Here is a 17,642-nt window from a genome sequence, read left to right on the forward strand (position 1 = left end):
GGCACATTCTCCTTCCCTGTCTGCAAAAATGCAGCTTGTTAATCTAAATAGCAACCTAATCCGCTGGGTGTGAGTGCATGACATGTACATTAGTGCTAATGAACTGCTGACCAGCCTCAGCAAATACCTGGGAGTATTTGGCATTAGGCAGGGCCTGCCCACAGTGCTGCTGTGAAATACACTGGGCAAAACAAAAGGCATTTAGCTAAGTGTCAGGTTGCAGAAGTGCTGATGTTGCTTTTCTATTTCCCAAGAATTGAATTTTGAAACACCAACTCAAGGGATAATTTAGGAATTATTTTTCTGCTTTGTCACTTCAAGTTGTGACCAAGCTAAATACCACAGTGGGGAGAGATAAGGGTGTGGAAATGAAACCATGTTCACAGTTGCCTTTTAATGACTAGGCAGAATTGTTTGAATACTCTGCTATTAGAGGAAGGAAAAAACTGACACCTCCCACCCCAAAAACAAAAAACCAAGGGAAATAATCAAATTCACTAGTATAAACCTAATATATTTTTACTGGCTTATGCCTAGCAAAATAAATGTAGTGATTTTATAGAGCTGGACATTGATCTGTTAAACAAACACCAACTCTAATTCTGGAATCTTTTCTTCCTTCCAGTTCTGGGAGGCCTTGACAAAATGTATGACTATACCTTCCCTGCAAAGACCACAACAAACACCAGTGCATGCACATTGATGTTAACACCAGAGCTGGCAAAAGAAACCCCGCTGCAAAATGGCAGGCTCAATTCAATTAGGTTACTAGGAAACTGAATCACTCCACAGATTGGTAATGAGATATAAAATCTTTCACCTTTAGGTTACCTGTTCATTCTAACATTTGCTTTGATGGCAATCTTTACTTTCTCATTGCTGCTTCCTGACCTATGCTGGTGATATTACTCTCTTTGCTGAGGGATAATACCAGTTCTGCTTGTTTTCTCTCAGTCTTAAAGTCTGGCTGTCAAGCAAGCAGGGCTAACAGAGTAGAAAAAGCATTTAAAGGTGATCACTGTGTAACTCTGGCCTCATTCTGTTACCCAACAGTTAGATTTCCACAAACCACAAATCCTCTCCTCTTGTTAACACCTGGGAAAGACAAGCTGGCTGCTGAGAGGGAATACCTTGCTGCCCCAGGGGTGTTTTGCCTTTTGGCAGCATTAAGTTGTGCAAAGCCAAGAGTGGGGAGGCTGCCTTGCATCTACCCTGAATTTAAACAAAAGGGTGCTGGTTTGCAGAGGTGCCATTTTTGTCATGTGTCATAACTGTTAAATTTATACATGTTTGTAAGAGAAAAATAAATACAGACCCTTTCCAGTTACCAAACAGATATACTACATGCTAGCTCCCAGCTGGCATATGTTGGCATAACTCTGTTGAAATGTGACTGCAGCTTCAAACTGCCTGAAAATATCTTGGATACTTATCCGAGGAATTTGATGTTGTACGTTTTCATCAGCTAAAGCTATATACATCAATCATCCTTTGTTACTACTAGAAATGAAGAGGGTATTATAATCCAAGAAATTTCTCTCATAGATTCTAGAGAGTGCTTTTCTGTGTTAATCACACTGTTTCTCCAGGGCATACCTTTCAAGCCATCTCCTGAAATAATGAACATTCTTGTACTGACTGCTAAAAATACTGCACTTTAGGGTATATAATCAAGCTGATGCCTCTGGCTTGCTGGCTTCCTGAGCAGTGAGGGCAATACTCTATTGAAGCAAGATCACACTTGGGTCTTCCTCTGAGACTTTTTTCTGTGTCCAAAACCTTGAGCCCTGAGCTCAGTGCAAACACTGGGCAAACATCTGGGACCTGCATTCTCTTAGCCTGATCCTCATACACTTCTTGGGGATGCAGCCTTCATCCCTGAGTGCTCTAAACCAAGCCTGCCCCCATATGCTCAACATGGATGAACTTCCCCTTAGGGAAGAGTCCTACAGCAGAAACATTTCCTGCAGCACAAAGAACCGGAAGATGAGCCCCCAAAGATTCAGGAATATAAATGTCTGAGTGCAGCACGGGTGAAGACACCATAAATCAGATGTGACTTTGCAGTAGTTCACAGTTCCTCTGAGTTAATGGGATCATCAGGGTCTGAGTGTTGATCACTGGGGTCTTTGCTGTAAACATTTTGACAAGCAAATTGGTCAGGGAAGGCAGGTAAATTTCTACAGTCTGTTCTCTTGCTAGTACAAAAATAGTATTTCTGATGTTTGGGCAAACTGGTTCTCAGCATTTTGGCATTCCAATATTGTTCCATCTGGACAGCTGTTCTCTTCTGCTGAGCTTCCCAGTGGACATGTTAGCTCCATTTAGAGTTTTTGTTAGTCTTTTGTTTGGTCTCAGAGGAATAGATATTTACTTGGGAGGGCTGTTTTTTATTTGTGACAAGCAGTACGATGCACAAAAATGACCATTCCAAGAGGGAAACTTGTTCTGTTTTTCCTAAGTGCTTCACTCTGCTGATCATTTTTCTTTAAAGGCCTCCTGAGATGGGCACTTTGAGGCATCAACATATGTTGGTACAGGTGATGTATTGTATTATCTTGTCTGATAATTATCTGTGATTCAAAACTTTGTGTGCTTAGCCTTAGGTGGTTAACTCTTCAGAGAGATAGATGTGTGACAGCCTGCTCAAGGTAATGTGCAGAGCTGGGAGCTCCCATGGTGTGTGTGGGGGAAGCAGTGGAGCCAGCAGGTCTGGAGTTGCTGCACCAGTGCATGAGTAGGTCCTTGTGCTGTGCTAGCTATGGCTACAGTACCTGGCACTTCAAGTGCTCAGGGCAACCTATTAACTAGAGGAATAATTAATAATAATCTTTCCTGCTTTTACTTCTGAACTAGAATTTGGGGCGTCTCCACCTGCAGACAGAAACTTCAGGCACTTAACTGCTATTAAGTACTTGCCCTTCCATGGGGATTACTGGCTCCAGCTGTAGCTCTCACTGGCTCATTCCTGAGTGGTTCTGTGCTCAGCAAAGTCTCCCTTGGTGGAAGTCATGCTCTCCAGGCATGATGCCTGCTCAGGAGAATGATGTAATAATTACGTAAGGTTGTTTGCTAATTTCTGGCCTAATCACACAAACTGTGTAATACATTGCTGCTGTGTTTATTTAAATCTCTTGGAGTGTTTCTTTTGCTCACTAATCAGGAAACAGTAGGAATTATGTGATATCACACCACTGAGATTCCTTATTAGCTGAATTAAATAGCATGTGTAGTTTTAGGGTTGCAGCTACAAAAAAAGCAAGGAAAGGCTCATAGGTAAACCTGAAGAAAACCTCACAAGGTAGCAATGAGCACAGTGCAATAACAGATTTTCCTACTATTGTGGGTCTATGTTCTTATTGCATGTGTTCCTTAGATGAGTATATAGAGAGGTTAAATTTTATCTGTTTGGAAGAAAATGGCCTGAATTCTGGTCTTGCATGAGCATAAACCAGAAGTACAAAAGAAGTGTAGGAACCACCAGGTGCTGTTCAATAGAGGGCTGGATTCACCACTGCATGGTTTGGTAGCTGGAGCACTCAGGGCTAAAGGAAGTGCTTTTAAAGGGCAGCCCCAGTGTGATGCCCACGTCATTCCCAATGATCCCAGTGTGCCTCTGGGAGCGCTCTGGATTCCAGCTGGCTCCAGCAGCTGGGCCTGGGGCATCCTGCTCTCCTTGCAGGCAGCCTGTGCTTGGCCCACGTTCAGGCCCCTGTGTGCCCTCGTGGCAGAGCATTTGGGGTCAGCTTGAGGGAAGAGCCGTGAAGGTTTTATGCGCTTGATATCCCCACAGTGACAGATGGGATCGTTCACAGGTGCGTGAGAAGCCGAGTCTGTCCACAGGCATGCAAATGTGTCTGGAGGGCATGGGCAAGGCTGCTTTTGGGAATGCCAGCTGTGCTACCCTGCAGCAGAGGTATCTGTGCATCACCTGGCTGTGTGGGACCCAAGCTGATGCTCACAACAAGCACAAAGGATCAGAAACACACACCTCTTCTTTTCCAAGTCTTGTTTTTCAGTCAGTGGGACTGTGATCCAGTAAATACAGTCAGTATGAGATGCAAGAGAAAACTTCTGTGCATGGTTCTCTGTATCTGCCTGCCTTAATTTAGGCTAGATTCTGATTTATGTTGTCATTTTACTACTTCTGTACAACCCAAATAAATTCATTAACTTTGCCCATATTCCTGTATCACAAAAAATGCATATCTTAAAATGGAAGCTGAAACTTTCACATAGCAACAAGAACACTTAGGAAGAGAACTGGTAGTTGCTACTTTTAAGCTGTGGCTTGGCTTTAGTAGAAACCACTGGCCACCCCCTAATTTGCAGGGAATTATCAAACCCTACAAAACTGGAAAGATTAATTCCCTCTGTGGTAGCTTTATGGGCTGAGTTCCCTGGCTGTTCTGTACAGGCAGTGGGACTGTCTGATTACTACAGCGCAATCTTTGACCTTAAAAATGTAAGGAAAGTGCTGAGGGCATTTGTCTCTCATTAAGGATAATGGGAGTTGAAAGCTTTTAGAACTCTTCAGGATTGGGTCCAAAATTTGTACATCCCAGTAGCAGCACAGATGTGCCAACAAGCGGGGCTGACTGAGGAGTGCAATTAATGTGAAACAAACTGTTTCCCTCCCCCTGCCCAGCCTCAGGTGATTCATTGGCTCTGCAAATTCAGCTCCCTGCCCAGTTCAAAAGACTATGGAAACATGGGTGTAATGCTAAAGGCAGTTGTAGCAGATTTATTTTTTTCCTTCTGTCTTTGAGAAGCGACCCAAACATATTGGTAATATTTCTGTTTGGAGGGTTTAGATTTTTTTGGCACAGAACATTTATTCCTGGAACACAGCCTACTAGAAACACAAAGTTATTAGCTGTTGGGTTATTAGAAAGTTAATGATGGAAGACAGTAACTGTATAGTAGGATATTGAAATAAGCATTTAAATATTTTAATTTTTTTTTCTTCCAGTGATGCTGAAAGCAGCCTGACATTTCTAGTCGATCAAAAGGAAAACAAATAACTGCAGCTATGGAGAGAAAAAGACAGCTACAGAAAAGGGAATTTGGGAAAAGACTTTCTCTGGACAGCAGTCTTGTGGTAAGAATGAATATTTGCTGCATTTACTGAATGTATCTTGTCATAAAAATACAGTTTTTAGAGACAATACTCACAATTAGATATATTTTAAAGGTGTTTATCTCTTCATCACAATATCACAACATTTTGTCATTATTCAGACTCTCCAACAAAAAGTATTGGAGGAATTTTATGACATCCTAGGTAGAAACTTGTTATCATATAGAAACATGTCCCTGATTTCACTGAATTTGCATGAGGAAGGAATCCAGAACAATTATAATGGATTTTTTATTAAAATATTACTCAGCTTCTGTGGGATCATCCTCTATTGCTTCATGCTTAGTATGTGAGGGCTGTAAGTGGCTGAGGTCCTCTGTCAGAAATGTTTATCAGGATATCAGCACAAATGTGTTCACCATAGCAAATCTATAAACTAAAATCTACTGAAAGAGAAGCATAAATGCCACATGCTGTAAAACAATTGCTTTCGCTTTACCTAGGATTTAAATTCATTGTAGATTATATTCTAGATTTATTTTTAGTTAATATTTTCAAAGGATGACTGAGACAAACACGTTTTTAGAGCTGTATGCTGAAAATGCTCATAGATGCCAGAAGATGCTCATAGACGTGGAGGAGTTGTGTATGAAGATAAAAGTGCCCATGTCAGGTATTTAGCATGACAATCTGCAAATACTGAAACAGGCAAAGCTGAGAGATCTAAGGAAACCTGTGGCATCTCTTTTACACTCATAGAGGGGGTGACTGTGGGACCCCAAACCCTTTTGCCTGCAATGCCGCACCTGTGCTAACCCCGTTACCTGAATTTTACACATTATTACAACTATGTTGTTTCCTTCATCTTATGCTAAAATTGTGGTTTGGGATTTTTATCCTCACAAAGTATAAAGCCCACTGACATGCTAATAGCAGTGAACATGGACTCAGCAGGTTTCAGTCTATCCACTGATGCTCTTCAATCACCTGCTGTGTTCTTTATTGGGGTTAGAAGAGCAGTCCCACCTCCCCAGGTTTCCATCCCTTCAAGGACTCTGCTCCTCTCCCTCAGGCCTCAGCTACAAGGCACATCTCAGGTAATGTCAGGTGGCTACTGGAGAAATGTGCAGAGAATGTTTAAAAAGGGCTCTGTCCTTTTCTTGGCACCATTTCTTATGCTGATCAATTACATCCCTTTTCTCAGAAAAACATGATTAATTGGAGAGACATAAAAGTAGTGAAGAATAGTGAATTCTCTGAGCTGCTCAGGACCCTAAGGAAGAGCTGTTTAACCCTGTTCAGGCCATGCAGCTCAGAGCTCTGATACTGAGACATGATTGTTTGCAGGTTGTTCAGCCTGCAACAAAAGCTGCTCTCTCGGCTTGCACGCACTCAACAGGTCAGGTCGTGCTCCCAGCACTTTAAAACTCTTTCTAGCTTGTGGGCAGAGAAAGAAGGTTTGGTATGAACTCACAGCTTTATATAATACACCCAGGGACAGACAAAATCTGAAAGGTTTTGTATGCTCAGAAGTCTGTTTAGTCCCAGGGCCTAAACCTCTGTTATTGGTTCTAGGCATACACAACCCCAAAAGAGACTCCAGCCTAAATCCTGCGGCTAAAATGTACTGCTGTGATCCAAACAATCGACCACAGACTGTCAATATTTATCTGGAGAAAAGAATGCTCATAGAAAATGGTTGCTGAAAGCTAAGGGAAATGCTAGCAGTTGTGAATTTTGCACAAAGACATTTCTTGGTGTACTATTCTCCCCTAAATGTTCTCACTGATGTAATGGACTAGATTTAGACTTTATTAAATGTATTAAGACAGAAACTTTCATTTCTCTGAGGTAACTGTAATGTGCTGTGTGGATGGCAACAAGAAACCAGATATTTCTGGCTTTAAGTCCCACCTAGTGGAAATTTGGATTTGGTTTATAGCCAAGGTAGGGCACAATGTCTAATTCTTTACCCTTCCTGTGAGTAAGGGGAGAATAGAGAGGGACATTTGTCAGTGACATAGGAAATACTGTGTGTATGGCACCATCCAAAGTGCTTTGTGCTATAATCAGTGCTATGTGCATGTTGAAGCACCCATAAGGACTTAATTGGAGGAGAAACAGAAACCATGGCTGTATGGGATGGTGATACTCTCTCCCTGCTCTGCAGCAAGGAGTAGGTAGGGTGGGAGGTTGCACACAGCTGAAATCAGGCTTCAAGCACTGGCTGGAGGTCAGTGAATTAGTGCCAACATGTGGCAGCTGAAGTTCTGTGGCTGATTAACCCATATTGGTGTTGAAACAAACGTGTTGAGGGAAATAAATATTGCAATACTTCAAAATTTTGTATGTATAAACCCATCATGCTGTCATCACCATTGTAAAGCAATTTCTTCTGCCACAGGTGGCATTTACAGGTTGTGTCACCTGTTGAGTTTCAGGGCACACATCCATTTGCTGTACTGGAGTGTCACAGGTCTGTGTCTGTGAACCTTTCATTGAGTTGAATATGTGTAACCAGATCTGGGAGTGCCGTCCATACAGTTAATTAGAAACTTTTGAGTTTACTATTCCCAGCTATTATTTCATAACAAATTGGAAGAAACATTCTGAGACTCAGGTGCCTTCAGCATCCTCTAGTAAGACACATGGCTGACTTATGACTTCATGAAATTGCATCAGGAAAGGCAAAGCCTTTTGTGTTTTCCTTGTTGTCCCCAAATTCCTGTTCTAGCATACATCCTCTCAATTGTTGCCATCATGTATGTCTATCTTCTTTACCCTTGTATCATCACATTCTGTTCCAGCCTCGTGCTTTAGTCCAGTCCCCTGCTCATCCAAGTTCTCGGGTCTCTCTTGTCCTCTTTCTCTTCCCAAATGTTTTGTGTGTAACCTCTCAGGCATTCAGAGTTGGACACTCTGCTTGGGAAATCTGGCCTTGATTCTCTCAAATCCAGCTTCTCCTTGTTTGGTGGAGAGTTTAAGCATTATCAGATCTCAGAAGGAATTCTAACTTCTGGGTGTTTAAAGAAAATATGTTTCTACTTTTGCACTTGGGACCATGAGATACAAATAGGCGTTTCTGATAACATTCCTAACCTTGCCTGGCTCTGCTGCTTTTCCCATCTGCATCAGATTGTAATCTTCTGGAATGTAATCTTTTTTCCATGATTTAATCTACAAGTATTGCATAGTGATATTAAAAAAAACCAAAAGAGATCCTCTTCCTTCCTCTGCTCTTAGACTCTGAATATAGAATCTATGAAGATATTTGATGGCAGAGTGAGAAGAGGAAAGAGGTATTTCTGAAGAAAAGACATTCTCTCTCCTTGGGATATGGATCTGGGCCTTCAAAATATGAGCATAAATTCCATCAGTGTTTTGTATTAAGGCCTGCCCATCAAACAATGAGTTTCAGGCTTCAGATAAGAAAGAACCATGTTAGGGGCATCCTTCAAACAGGAAACAATTCCATAGCTATTAAACCACTCTTCCTTACACCACAGGCACAGTAACTACTTTTGGATCACTCAGATAAGTAGAGATTCAGTTTTATTTCCTCTACTAATCCACCCCTCACAGGTGGTGTCTTGGGGAAATAAATGTTACAATGAGAGCAAATAAACATTTTAAAGCTAATAAAATAAAAGTGCACAAATATGTTCATAAAATGTCTTTCATAGGACATAGATTTTTTAGTGAGTGATAATTAATGCTTCACTGGAAGTTAGCAGTTTGAAACCATGGAGTTAAACAAGCTCCAGAACCCTACCACTGTAAAGAAAAGCCAGAGGAATTGCTACTACTGCTGCCCAGGTGAAAGGGACATCTTGCTGTTAGCTTCTATTAAATTAGATCTTTATCAGTTTTTGGTCATAATATCACAGGTGGTATTCCAGAAATATCCAGTATAGCCATTGGCTATTACTGCTCTGCAGGTTTCCGATATTGGCACCATGCTGAAGATTTGTTATACACCCACTTATTTACATTTGCAGGCAAAGCAGGTAAGCCTGCAGTGACATTGATGTTTTATGGCTTTGTATTCAGGTGAAACAGTTAGAAAATATTAACTTCATAACAGTTCTCACAGGTAATCCTATGACATCAGTTATAGAAAATAATATCTTTGTAATTTCTGCCTGGCATTTAAAACCCAAAACATACCACCCAAGGAGGATATACCTTTTACAGTTTCAATATAGTTTTATACTACCTCATTGTCTCATCTGTTGTACAAGTGATGCTACTGCATTTTGAGTTTATAAAGTTTTCTTCTGCAAATTGATTCCAATCAAAACACCACAACTCTGAAAATTGAATAGGCTTGAGAAAGGAGAACTAAAGATTGAATCTTTTTTGTTTTAAATAACAGATCTGCATTTGTCATGTTTTTATGATATTTGTGAGGATACTTTATTGTATAGGTGGTTATAAGATGATAAGATCAACAACAGTTGAAGAATAAGATGGAACTCTGTATCTTTCTGGTTTGCTGTGCAAGAAGTCAAGACCAAAGTCTTTGCTGTTATTGCCACAGTACTTCTGTTTAGCATGAAAACAAACAAAATTCAAAATTCATAATATTGAAGGAATGCATTTATTTGGAGTATGTTGCTTAGCTGTCATGTAACACCCATGTCAGATTGTTTTCTGTTAACAGAGAAACAGTTCTTTCTGAAGAACATTTTGCTTTGTGTGTCTTAAATCCTTTAAGTTTGGTTAAATAGAACAGCTTTACAAAGAACAAGTGTGAATATTTCATGGGTTTGATTTTTTTACGAATATTTTTCCTGTTGAATCTTGCATTTAAGCATAAATAGTTGAAAACAACTAGTGAAAGAAACTAGATAGAAACAGGAAGGAAAGGGATTTTCCTGTGTCCTTTATTCATTTCAGGTAGGAATATACAAAGAAAAGTAATATGAAAATTCTTAGTAAAAAAATGTACTTTGATAGAATTTAGGCACCTAATTTTTTTTATATAGGTAAAATGAAGACATATGAGAAGATTTCTGTGTTAATATTTGCAATTTATCATTTGGTATGTGAGGGAGGTAGCTTAGAAAGGCAGTGGTATTAAAAGGCCTCATGAAAGGATTGATTGTATTTCAGGTTTTCCCTACAAAATTCTTAAACAACAAGAAAAATGGAAAAACCCCAAACTATAAATAGACCCAAAGCCAAGCTTTTAAGTAATTTGGGTGGGATGAGAGGAGTGTTAGAACATATCACTGCCACCAGGGCCACGTTGGCTACTCTATTCACTGGGGTGTTCTTTGAAAATAATAAAAGCCCTATCCTTTGCCTGATCCAAAGTGTCCAGTTGCCTCCCAGGCCCTTTTGATCAGGAAAAAGTCAATGTTTCAAGCTGTGCTCTTTATTTATGTGGATAATTCCCAGCCTGACTACACACATGGCTCGCCCTTACAGCTGTGGTGGCATTTAGCTGGGGAGATTTGAGAACAGAATATCTTTTTGAAGCAGCCAGCATTTATCAAAGCAGAAGTTTTTGTTTTATTTAAAATGAGTCTTTTGCTTCTGAAAGCAAGTTGTGGTGAAGTGCTTTAGTGGTGGCTGGTGAACTGTGCCCTGCTGCTTTCATTCTGGTCACACGCTCCTGTGGGGCTCTGTAGGATGGGCTTCAATGGCACCACTTTGTTGTAATAAGGGCAGAGTGTAATGTAATGAATTGCTCTGGGGCGTGGGAGGAATACCTTCAGCTGCCTGCAGCTGGATTGGTGGCATGGGCAAAACCACTGAGTTCAATTGGAGACTGCTGAGAAATGTGTGTGTGTTATCCGGGGCTGGGAGCCAGGAATTCAGGGGTTAAGTCTGACATCTGTCACCTCTGATCAGTTCCTAACTAGGTTTAATAAATTTCTAATTCAGTTTTCTCATTAACAAAACTGTGATTCAGTTTTCTTGTCAATAAATTGGGTGTTATAGCAATGTCTTACCTCATAAGTATTCCAGGAATGGTCTGTTATTAGCGTGAGTCTGTGGCTTGCTTTGATATCTTCAGATGAAAGGTGTCACAGAGAACATGATGTTGGTGCAGAGCTGGGAAAACTGCTGCAGCAGCAAGGCAGGAGGGGAACCCTTCATGTCTGGGAATTAAATTCTGGGAATAGCTCTGAGTATTTTTTTTGCTAGTTGACTGTGACATTCACAGTGTGTCTGACATCACTGTGCACCATAACATAATCCAGCAGTTCAAAATGAAAGGTGGCATTAAAAATATTGCCTTGTCAGATGTTGGCTAATGTTCTAACTTTTGTAGCTTGAATATTTTTTCCCACCTAAAAGCTGCTGCCAAATTCCTTTGGAGTCTGCAAGTACTTTCAGTCCTCTCAAAACTTGGATTTTGATTTGTGCTAATTTATAATGGGGAATTTTGTTCAACTGGGTACACCATCACAGAAAAGCCCATGCCAAGGGTTGAATCTGGCACTGCAAAAGTATGATTCAGCATTGGAAAATGCACCCAGAATGTGAGCCTCAAACAAACAGTTTTTGGTGTTTTTCAGAGGCAAGGTAAAGCATGCCTAACATCCAGTGCATCCAGGGGGAGAGTAAGTCAAGGAGAACAGTTTAATAAAGGTGACAAGTGTGGAGTTTTGAGGTAGAAGACAATACAGGGAAGAACAGTGATGAAGCACAGGTTGTGTTGCTACCTGTAGAGGTGAAGATTTGCACATTCATGAGGAAAACCACAAGATATGGAATTGACATAAGGGCTCAGTAAACAAAATTCTAAGAAAAATCTACTCATAGCATCATAGAATGGTTTGAGTTGGAAGGGATCATAAAGATCATCTTGTCCTAACCCCTCTGCATCTTCCTCATGGCAAGGATAATATCACACAGTTCTGCAAATCTGTCAGTTATGACATCTATTCCACAGACTGGGCAGATGAACTGCTATCACCTGTCTGCATAATAGACAGTCCTGGAATCTGACTGGAACTTTGTAGAAAAAGAAAATCCCAGTGGGGTCAGAGTGTGTAAAAGCTATCTAAACAGAAGGACAGATTCTGTTGTGCACACCCAGAGCCTTTAGCACCTGGACTTTGACAAAGCTGAGCTATCTATAAACATAGTGCCAAGAGCACAAACTGCCCTGCATTTGCATTTTTAATAAAGTGAAAATTGAGACAAGAGCTCTGGTGTGTTAGGCAGAAGAGAAGAGCCTTCTGAATGGATCAGTTTACAGCAGAAACTGCTGAGAGGTGAGCAGAAAAGAGAAACCACTGATATGGGACCAGCAGTGTTTAGGCTTGATAATCAAATACCAGTAGTACAAATAATGTGGGGAACTGTGGTCTGAGTGGATTTAAGGACATCACTTACCAGCACAGCAGTATATCTAAGGTACAACCTGACAGCAGATGGTTACTGTAAGTCACATTTATAAACTCTGGAGCAGCCTGGCAAACCTTAAATCATAATTAAGAAGCACAGGGGCTGTGAGTTCTAAAGGATTCAGTGAACCCAGGGAATGATGTTAGAAGTGCCATGAAGAAATGGTTTTGTTAGGTACCAGTGCCACAGAAAGAACTGAAATTTGTTCTTGTGGTGATACAGACAGTGACCTATTGCTTTGATTAAAGCTTACACCAATAGAAACCAGTAATCCTTTTCTGGAACTGGAGAGGTGGATAAGCAGTGAGCAGTGGAGAGATCCTTGAAGAGAGACTAGAAGTAAAAAACTAACTGCCCTGAAAACAAACAGTGCGTGGAGCATGTTGTTCCTGAGCAAAACTTTGAATAATATTCCTACTGGAATATACCTCACTGGTTTATTGATCAAAAGCGCTGACTCCAACACAGGCAGGAGTGCTCTCTGAGAGAGGAATTGTTTACCATTTGTTGCTGCACATCAAAAGTTACATCAATAGGTGTACAGGGTGACATGGTGACAGCTGAAACAGTACCCATGTCCCCAGAGATCATGCTTTGACAAACTGCTGGCTTTTGCTTTCTCATGTCTTTGGCACATAAAGTGACAAACACCAGGCTTGAAGGTTAAAACAGAAGCCTTAAAAGAAATTTATGCAGCTGATCGCTGATCTACCCTTGATGAAAAAGTGAAGGAAAAGTAAGAACAGAGAACAGAAAAGATGGTTTAACTTGGGCCTGCAAATTAGCTGGCAGATGGACTGGGGAAAAAACAGAGGGCAATCATATTCTGTTGCCTTCTAAAAAAGCTGAGAAATTGGCCTATGTTGCTGCAGAATCTCAGTAATTTCACTGTCAGACTTTTGACATTAAAGTATTAAATTCTCAACAACTCCTAATAAGCTTTTAAAGACACTGATTTAGCTGCAGAGGAGGAACTAAAAATGAAAATGAAGGAAAAAGCAAGAGATAAATGCATGAATTTTGAGAGTTATTTGGGAGTGAAAGTTCAGCATGGTACAATAGACAATTTGGGTGTTACAAAAATAAAGGGTGTTAAGTGTTCTAGTTGATGAACTCCAGAAACTGAACTTTGTGAATTTTTTGGTAATTTATAGTTGCAGATGTCAGGGCTTGGAAGAAAGAAGTCATAGTTTTACCTTGGTGCAAGGGGGACACTGTGCTGAGGCTTGGCTTTCCTCTTTGGGACATATTAAGGAGAAGTTTTGCTGTGCAAGTGTTTGCTGGTGGATTGTTATTTGGATGGAACCCCATGTTTTATTTGGAGGAGTTTGATGGTTTGCAGTGCGCACACCGGGCTCTGCTCCCCAGGGTTTTTGGGAGGAGCTGGCAGGTGCCTGCCCTGCGGTGCAGAGCCAGCCCAGCAGCCTCCTCCTGCTGCTGCCTTTTCCCTGGAGCACAGGGCTGCAGGCAGGGACAGCAGCCCCAGTGCTGTGAGCAGCTCTGTCCCTCTGCCCTGCCCCACCAATTACAGAGGGGAGCTGTGACAGATGTCAGCCCTGCCCTGAAGAGGGGAGCTCAGGGAGCGCTTTGGATTCAGCGGGAGCGTGCACCACGCTGGGTGTGTGCCACAGGATGATGTGCCTCATGTCACACCAAGGCTGAGTGTCAGCCTGGCCAGGAATCAGCAGCCACCAAGGGAAATGCATGTTCTGGGGACCCTGGTAAGCTCCCAAAGCAGCAGTGAAATTGGACGCTTTGCCTGCCCAGATGTTAAGAGCAGAAGGCTGCCTGTAACGAGAGATCTGAAGAGATTGGGGTTAACTAAATAGGGATTTTATTGACAAACCTTTCAAAATGCTTCATGCCTTCAGCAATTAAGCACAACACATGTCCTGAGAAGCACAAGTCTCCTCTGTGTCTCCCAGTTGGCTGATTCAAGGGGAATACAATCCTAGGGAGAAGAGAAAGGAAAAATTATGCCCTCTATTGTTTTATTTTGTTGACATTTTTTCTGACCCTGCAAGACCAAGAACGAATAGTAAATCTACCTCCTGCTAGGTTATGGCATCCACTAAAACATTCTATTTGGAATATTGTTGCATCCATAGGAGAATCTAGATTTCTTTTCACAGGCCAATATAAAAAGGGAACAAAATAAGTCTTTGCAAGAAGATATGTAGGCATTTCCAGGTTGTTTTGTTTTACAAGTAGGTATGGTCAACTTTCACTCATGTTTTGAATTTTGCTAATTTTGTCCATTTACAGTGAGTGTGAGATGACCTCAAGTCAAAATTACTGCTCTGAATTGTTTGCAAACCACTAATTCCAGCCTGTGCTAAAAATTTCGAGGCTTTTATATTTTAGTTCCAGCTGGAAAATTCTAGCTTTGTTCGTATTTTTTATATATATATACGCTTCTCTTTTGTTCATATATATATATATACATATACATATATATATAATATATATAAATATACACACTTTTGGTCCCCTTGCTCGTTTAATTGCATAGCTGTGATAGATGATGCAAACTAAACCTGATGATGTACAATGTTTTGCTTCGCAAGCTTACAATTTTGATCTTTAGATAAAGTGTGCCTTACTGGAAATTTCAGTTAAATCACTGTGTGTTTTGCCTTTGTGGAATAAGTGTTCCCTCATTAAAAACCAGGCTGCCAAAGAACCGGCTAAATCTTCCACATGGAAAATGTTCTGCTTCATGCTGTCAAGAGAGCCATGCAAAACTCTGCAGTGTAAATATGTATTTTGCTCAGGACCCCTGGAGGCAGGGATATTTGAGGGTAGGCACCCCGATTCCAGGCATTTTTCTGTTCTGAGGAGTCTGTAGGTGCTTGTTGAGCTCTAATTGCTGGGAATGGCTCTGCTGGCAGCTCCTTCCCTCCTCTGCTCCTGCGCCTCTGAGCCTGCCTGTGTGCTTTGGCTTGCAGGGCCTTGTGTGACCCAGATAGGAAATGAGCTGGGATCATTGCAAGGCATTTAAAATAATTGGGTATCAACAGCTGGCTTTATGGGAAGCTAACAGTGTAAATCCAGAGAGTTTTTATGATTTCAATGGGTATTTTTCCCAGCGTATAAAGCGGATCCAAGTAATATTGGCTGGGAAACAGTTTCCCAACTTATTTCTATAATGATACCTTAGAGTTTTTCATTATAGTGAAAATCTCTAGTAGGTCTGAAGGGAAAAATTACCTCCACTGTTTCCAGACACCCAATATGTTTTCTCTGTGCTTGAATTTATGAGTTTTGGCAAAGATAACTCACAATACGATCAGGTTTCAGGGCAGTGGTTTCTTGCACTGAATCCCAAACAAAAGTGTAACTGTTCAGAAGGCTCCAATGCGTCTTTGGTGATGTAAAAGTACAGGACATTGCTCTCAAAAAATCTGCCAGTCCATTTTTGTCTAAGTGTATTATTTACTACACAGTGTATTGAAAGAGCTTTTTGAAGCCCAATTTAATTCTTGACTTCTTTCAAAGTTTTTACAGCCTAAATTGCAGTCCCTGTCAAAAAGAGCAAGATTTGACTGTTGAAGCCAATTATTTTGTTTCTATTGCTTTGTAAGTAGATTCAAATATACCTGTTCATTAAAAACCTTTCCTGGAAGACAAGTGCTTGAATTAAATGACTGAAAGGTGTAATGCAGAATTCCACTTGGACATTAGACTGGATCAGAACAGGGAAATTTCTGGGAAATTTCCCATCCTGGGAAATTTATTTCAATGCTTTGACATTTTGGTCTCAATTAAATTTAGTTTTATTTTTTACTTATAAATGTTGAAAATATTTTCTCTTAAACTGAATTTACTTTCCCCCCCATATCTGTTGCATCTTTTCTGGCCTTAAATGCACCAAGCTTGAGAGTGCAAACAAAAAGTTTCTGATTCATAGTAAGAAGTGGGGTATGGATGTGTGCATTGGAGTAATGTAAATTGGAGTAATGAAAAATATTCTGTTATCCTAGAGGAAATCTGTTATTTTTTAAGAATTACATTGTCATTGCCCTTAAAAATTTCTGGTTTTTCATGTGGAAACTGCAGTCTCCTCTGGAGTAGTCTATAGAAGGTTTCTGAACAGCTTTGCTAAAGCTGTAAAAGATGCTGTTTGTACCTTTAGCCAGCCTATCCGTTGCCTTACTCCACTAAGAAGAAACTTCAGTGGCACTGATTAGAGAGATATCTCAGTCAGGAAAGTGCACACTCCACATATGTTCAGGTGATAGAATCTGACATTGCAAGTACTTGCATCTTATCTCATTCATGTCTCTGACATGCCTGGAATGCTGGAACTCTATGGATTTGTTCTGATGTACATTTATATGAGACAAAAATCAAGCTAATGTCCTCCATTTATTCTGTAGGCATTTCCATTCAAACATTTTTTTAGTTATCAGCTGGTGTGTCCTACCTATTTCTGCTCTTACTGAGGGTCGGACAGGAGATTTCTCTCATGTTGTGTCTTTGTAGATTGGATTATCTTGTGATACTGAATCATGCTGGTTGTCACTGGCAAAGCAGCAGGTTCCTCCTAGCCCTTTTCCCTGTGTGGTTCTGTTTGATGGGATTCTTATATACTTTCCAACCACTTTGTAATCTCAATTTCATCTGTGACTTCAAGCTTTCCTTTGAGCACCACATCAACTACATTGTCAAGGCTTTTTTTTTTTTTTTTTATCTGTATAGGAATCCAGGAAAAGCTCAGGTCTTGCTGTCTCAGCAGGACACAGAGAGTCTGATTTATGTCTGGATAACAGCACAGGTTGAATTATTGCAGTAGCTGGTTCACAGCCTCCTAGATTGGCTGCTACATGGTGTTCTTAAGTTTGTGCAAATTCACTCTATGTGCTAAAGGACATCCAGGTAAATGTGTGTGAAACCAGCACACCACACCTGTCCAAGGCAGTGAATTATGTTGGAATGTGGCATTGTTTAAAGCTAAAAGGTTGTAACTGTGCTTCCTTCCCCACATGCCCATATCCTGGGCTATCCCAGTGTCTGTGTGAGGTGTGAATGGATGTAATGACTGTAACACCTCACTGCAGAGGGGTCTCACAACCCTCCCTCATTGTCCTTGAGGCACTTGGGCACTGCTGGTGTCCAGTGTTGCTGCTTCCCTCTGCTGCAGAAACTCTGATTCCCTTCAGAGTCTGCCCTAAGCGACCTGGGAATTTCCTTTGAC

General features: G+C 40.8%; 1 protein-coding gene across 1 annotated transcript in view; it reads left to right on the plus strand.

The window, feature by feature from the left end:
• Window positions 1-17,642, plus strand: part of NCKAP5 (NCK associated protein 5) — a 380,696-nt gene that overhangs the window by 41,040 nt on the left and 322,014 nt on the right. The window contains exon 2 of the mRNA XM_063161631.1: window positions 4,973-5,101. Coding sequence (XP_063017701.1) covers window positions 5,033-5,101 — 69 coding nt within the window. The 5' untranslated portion in view covers window positions 4,973-5,032. The remainder of the gene's footprint in view (window positions 1-4,972; window positions 5,102-17,642) is intronic.

Source organism: Melospiza melodia, chromosome 8 (assembly GCF_035770615.1).
Source record: "Melospiza melodia melodia isolate bMelMel2 chromosome 8, bMelMel2.pri, whole genome shotgun sequence".
NCBI classification, from domain to species: Eukaryota; Metazoa; Chordata; class Aves; order Passeriformes; family Passerellidae; genus Melospiza; species Melospiza melodia.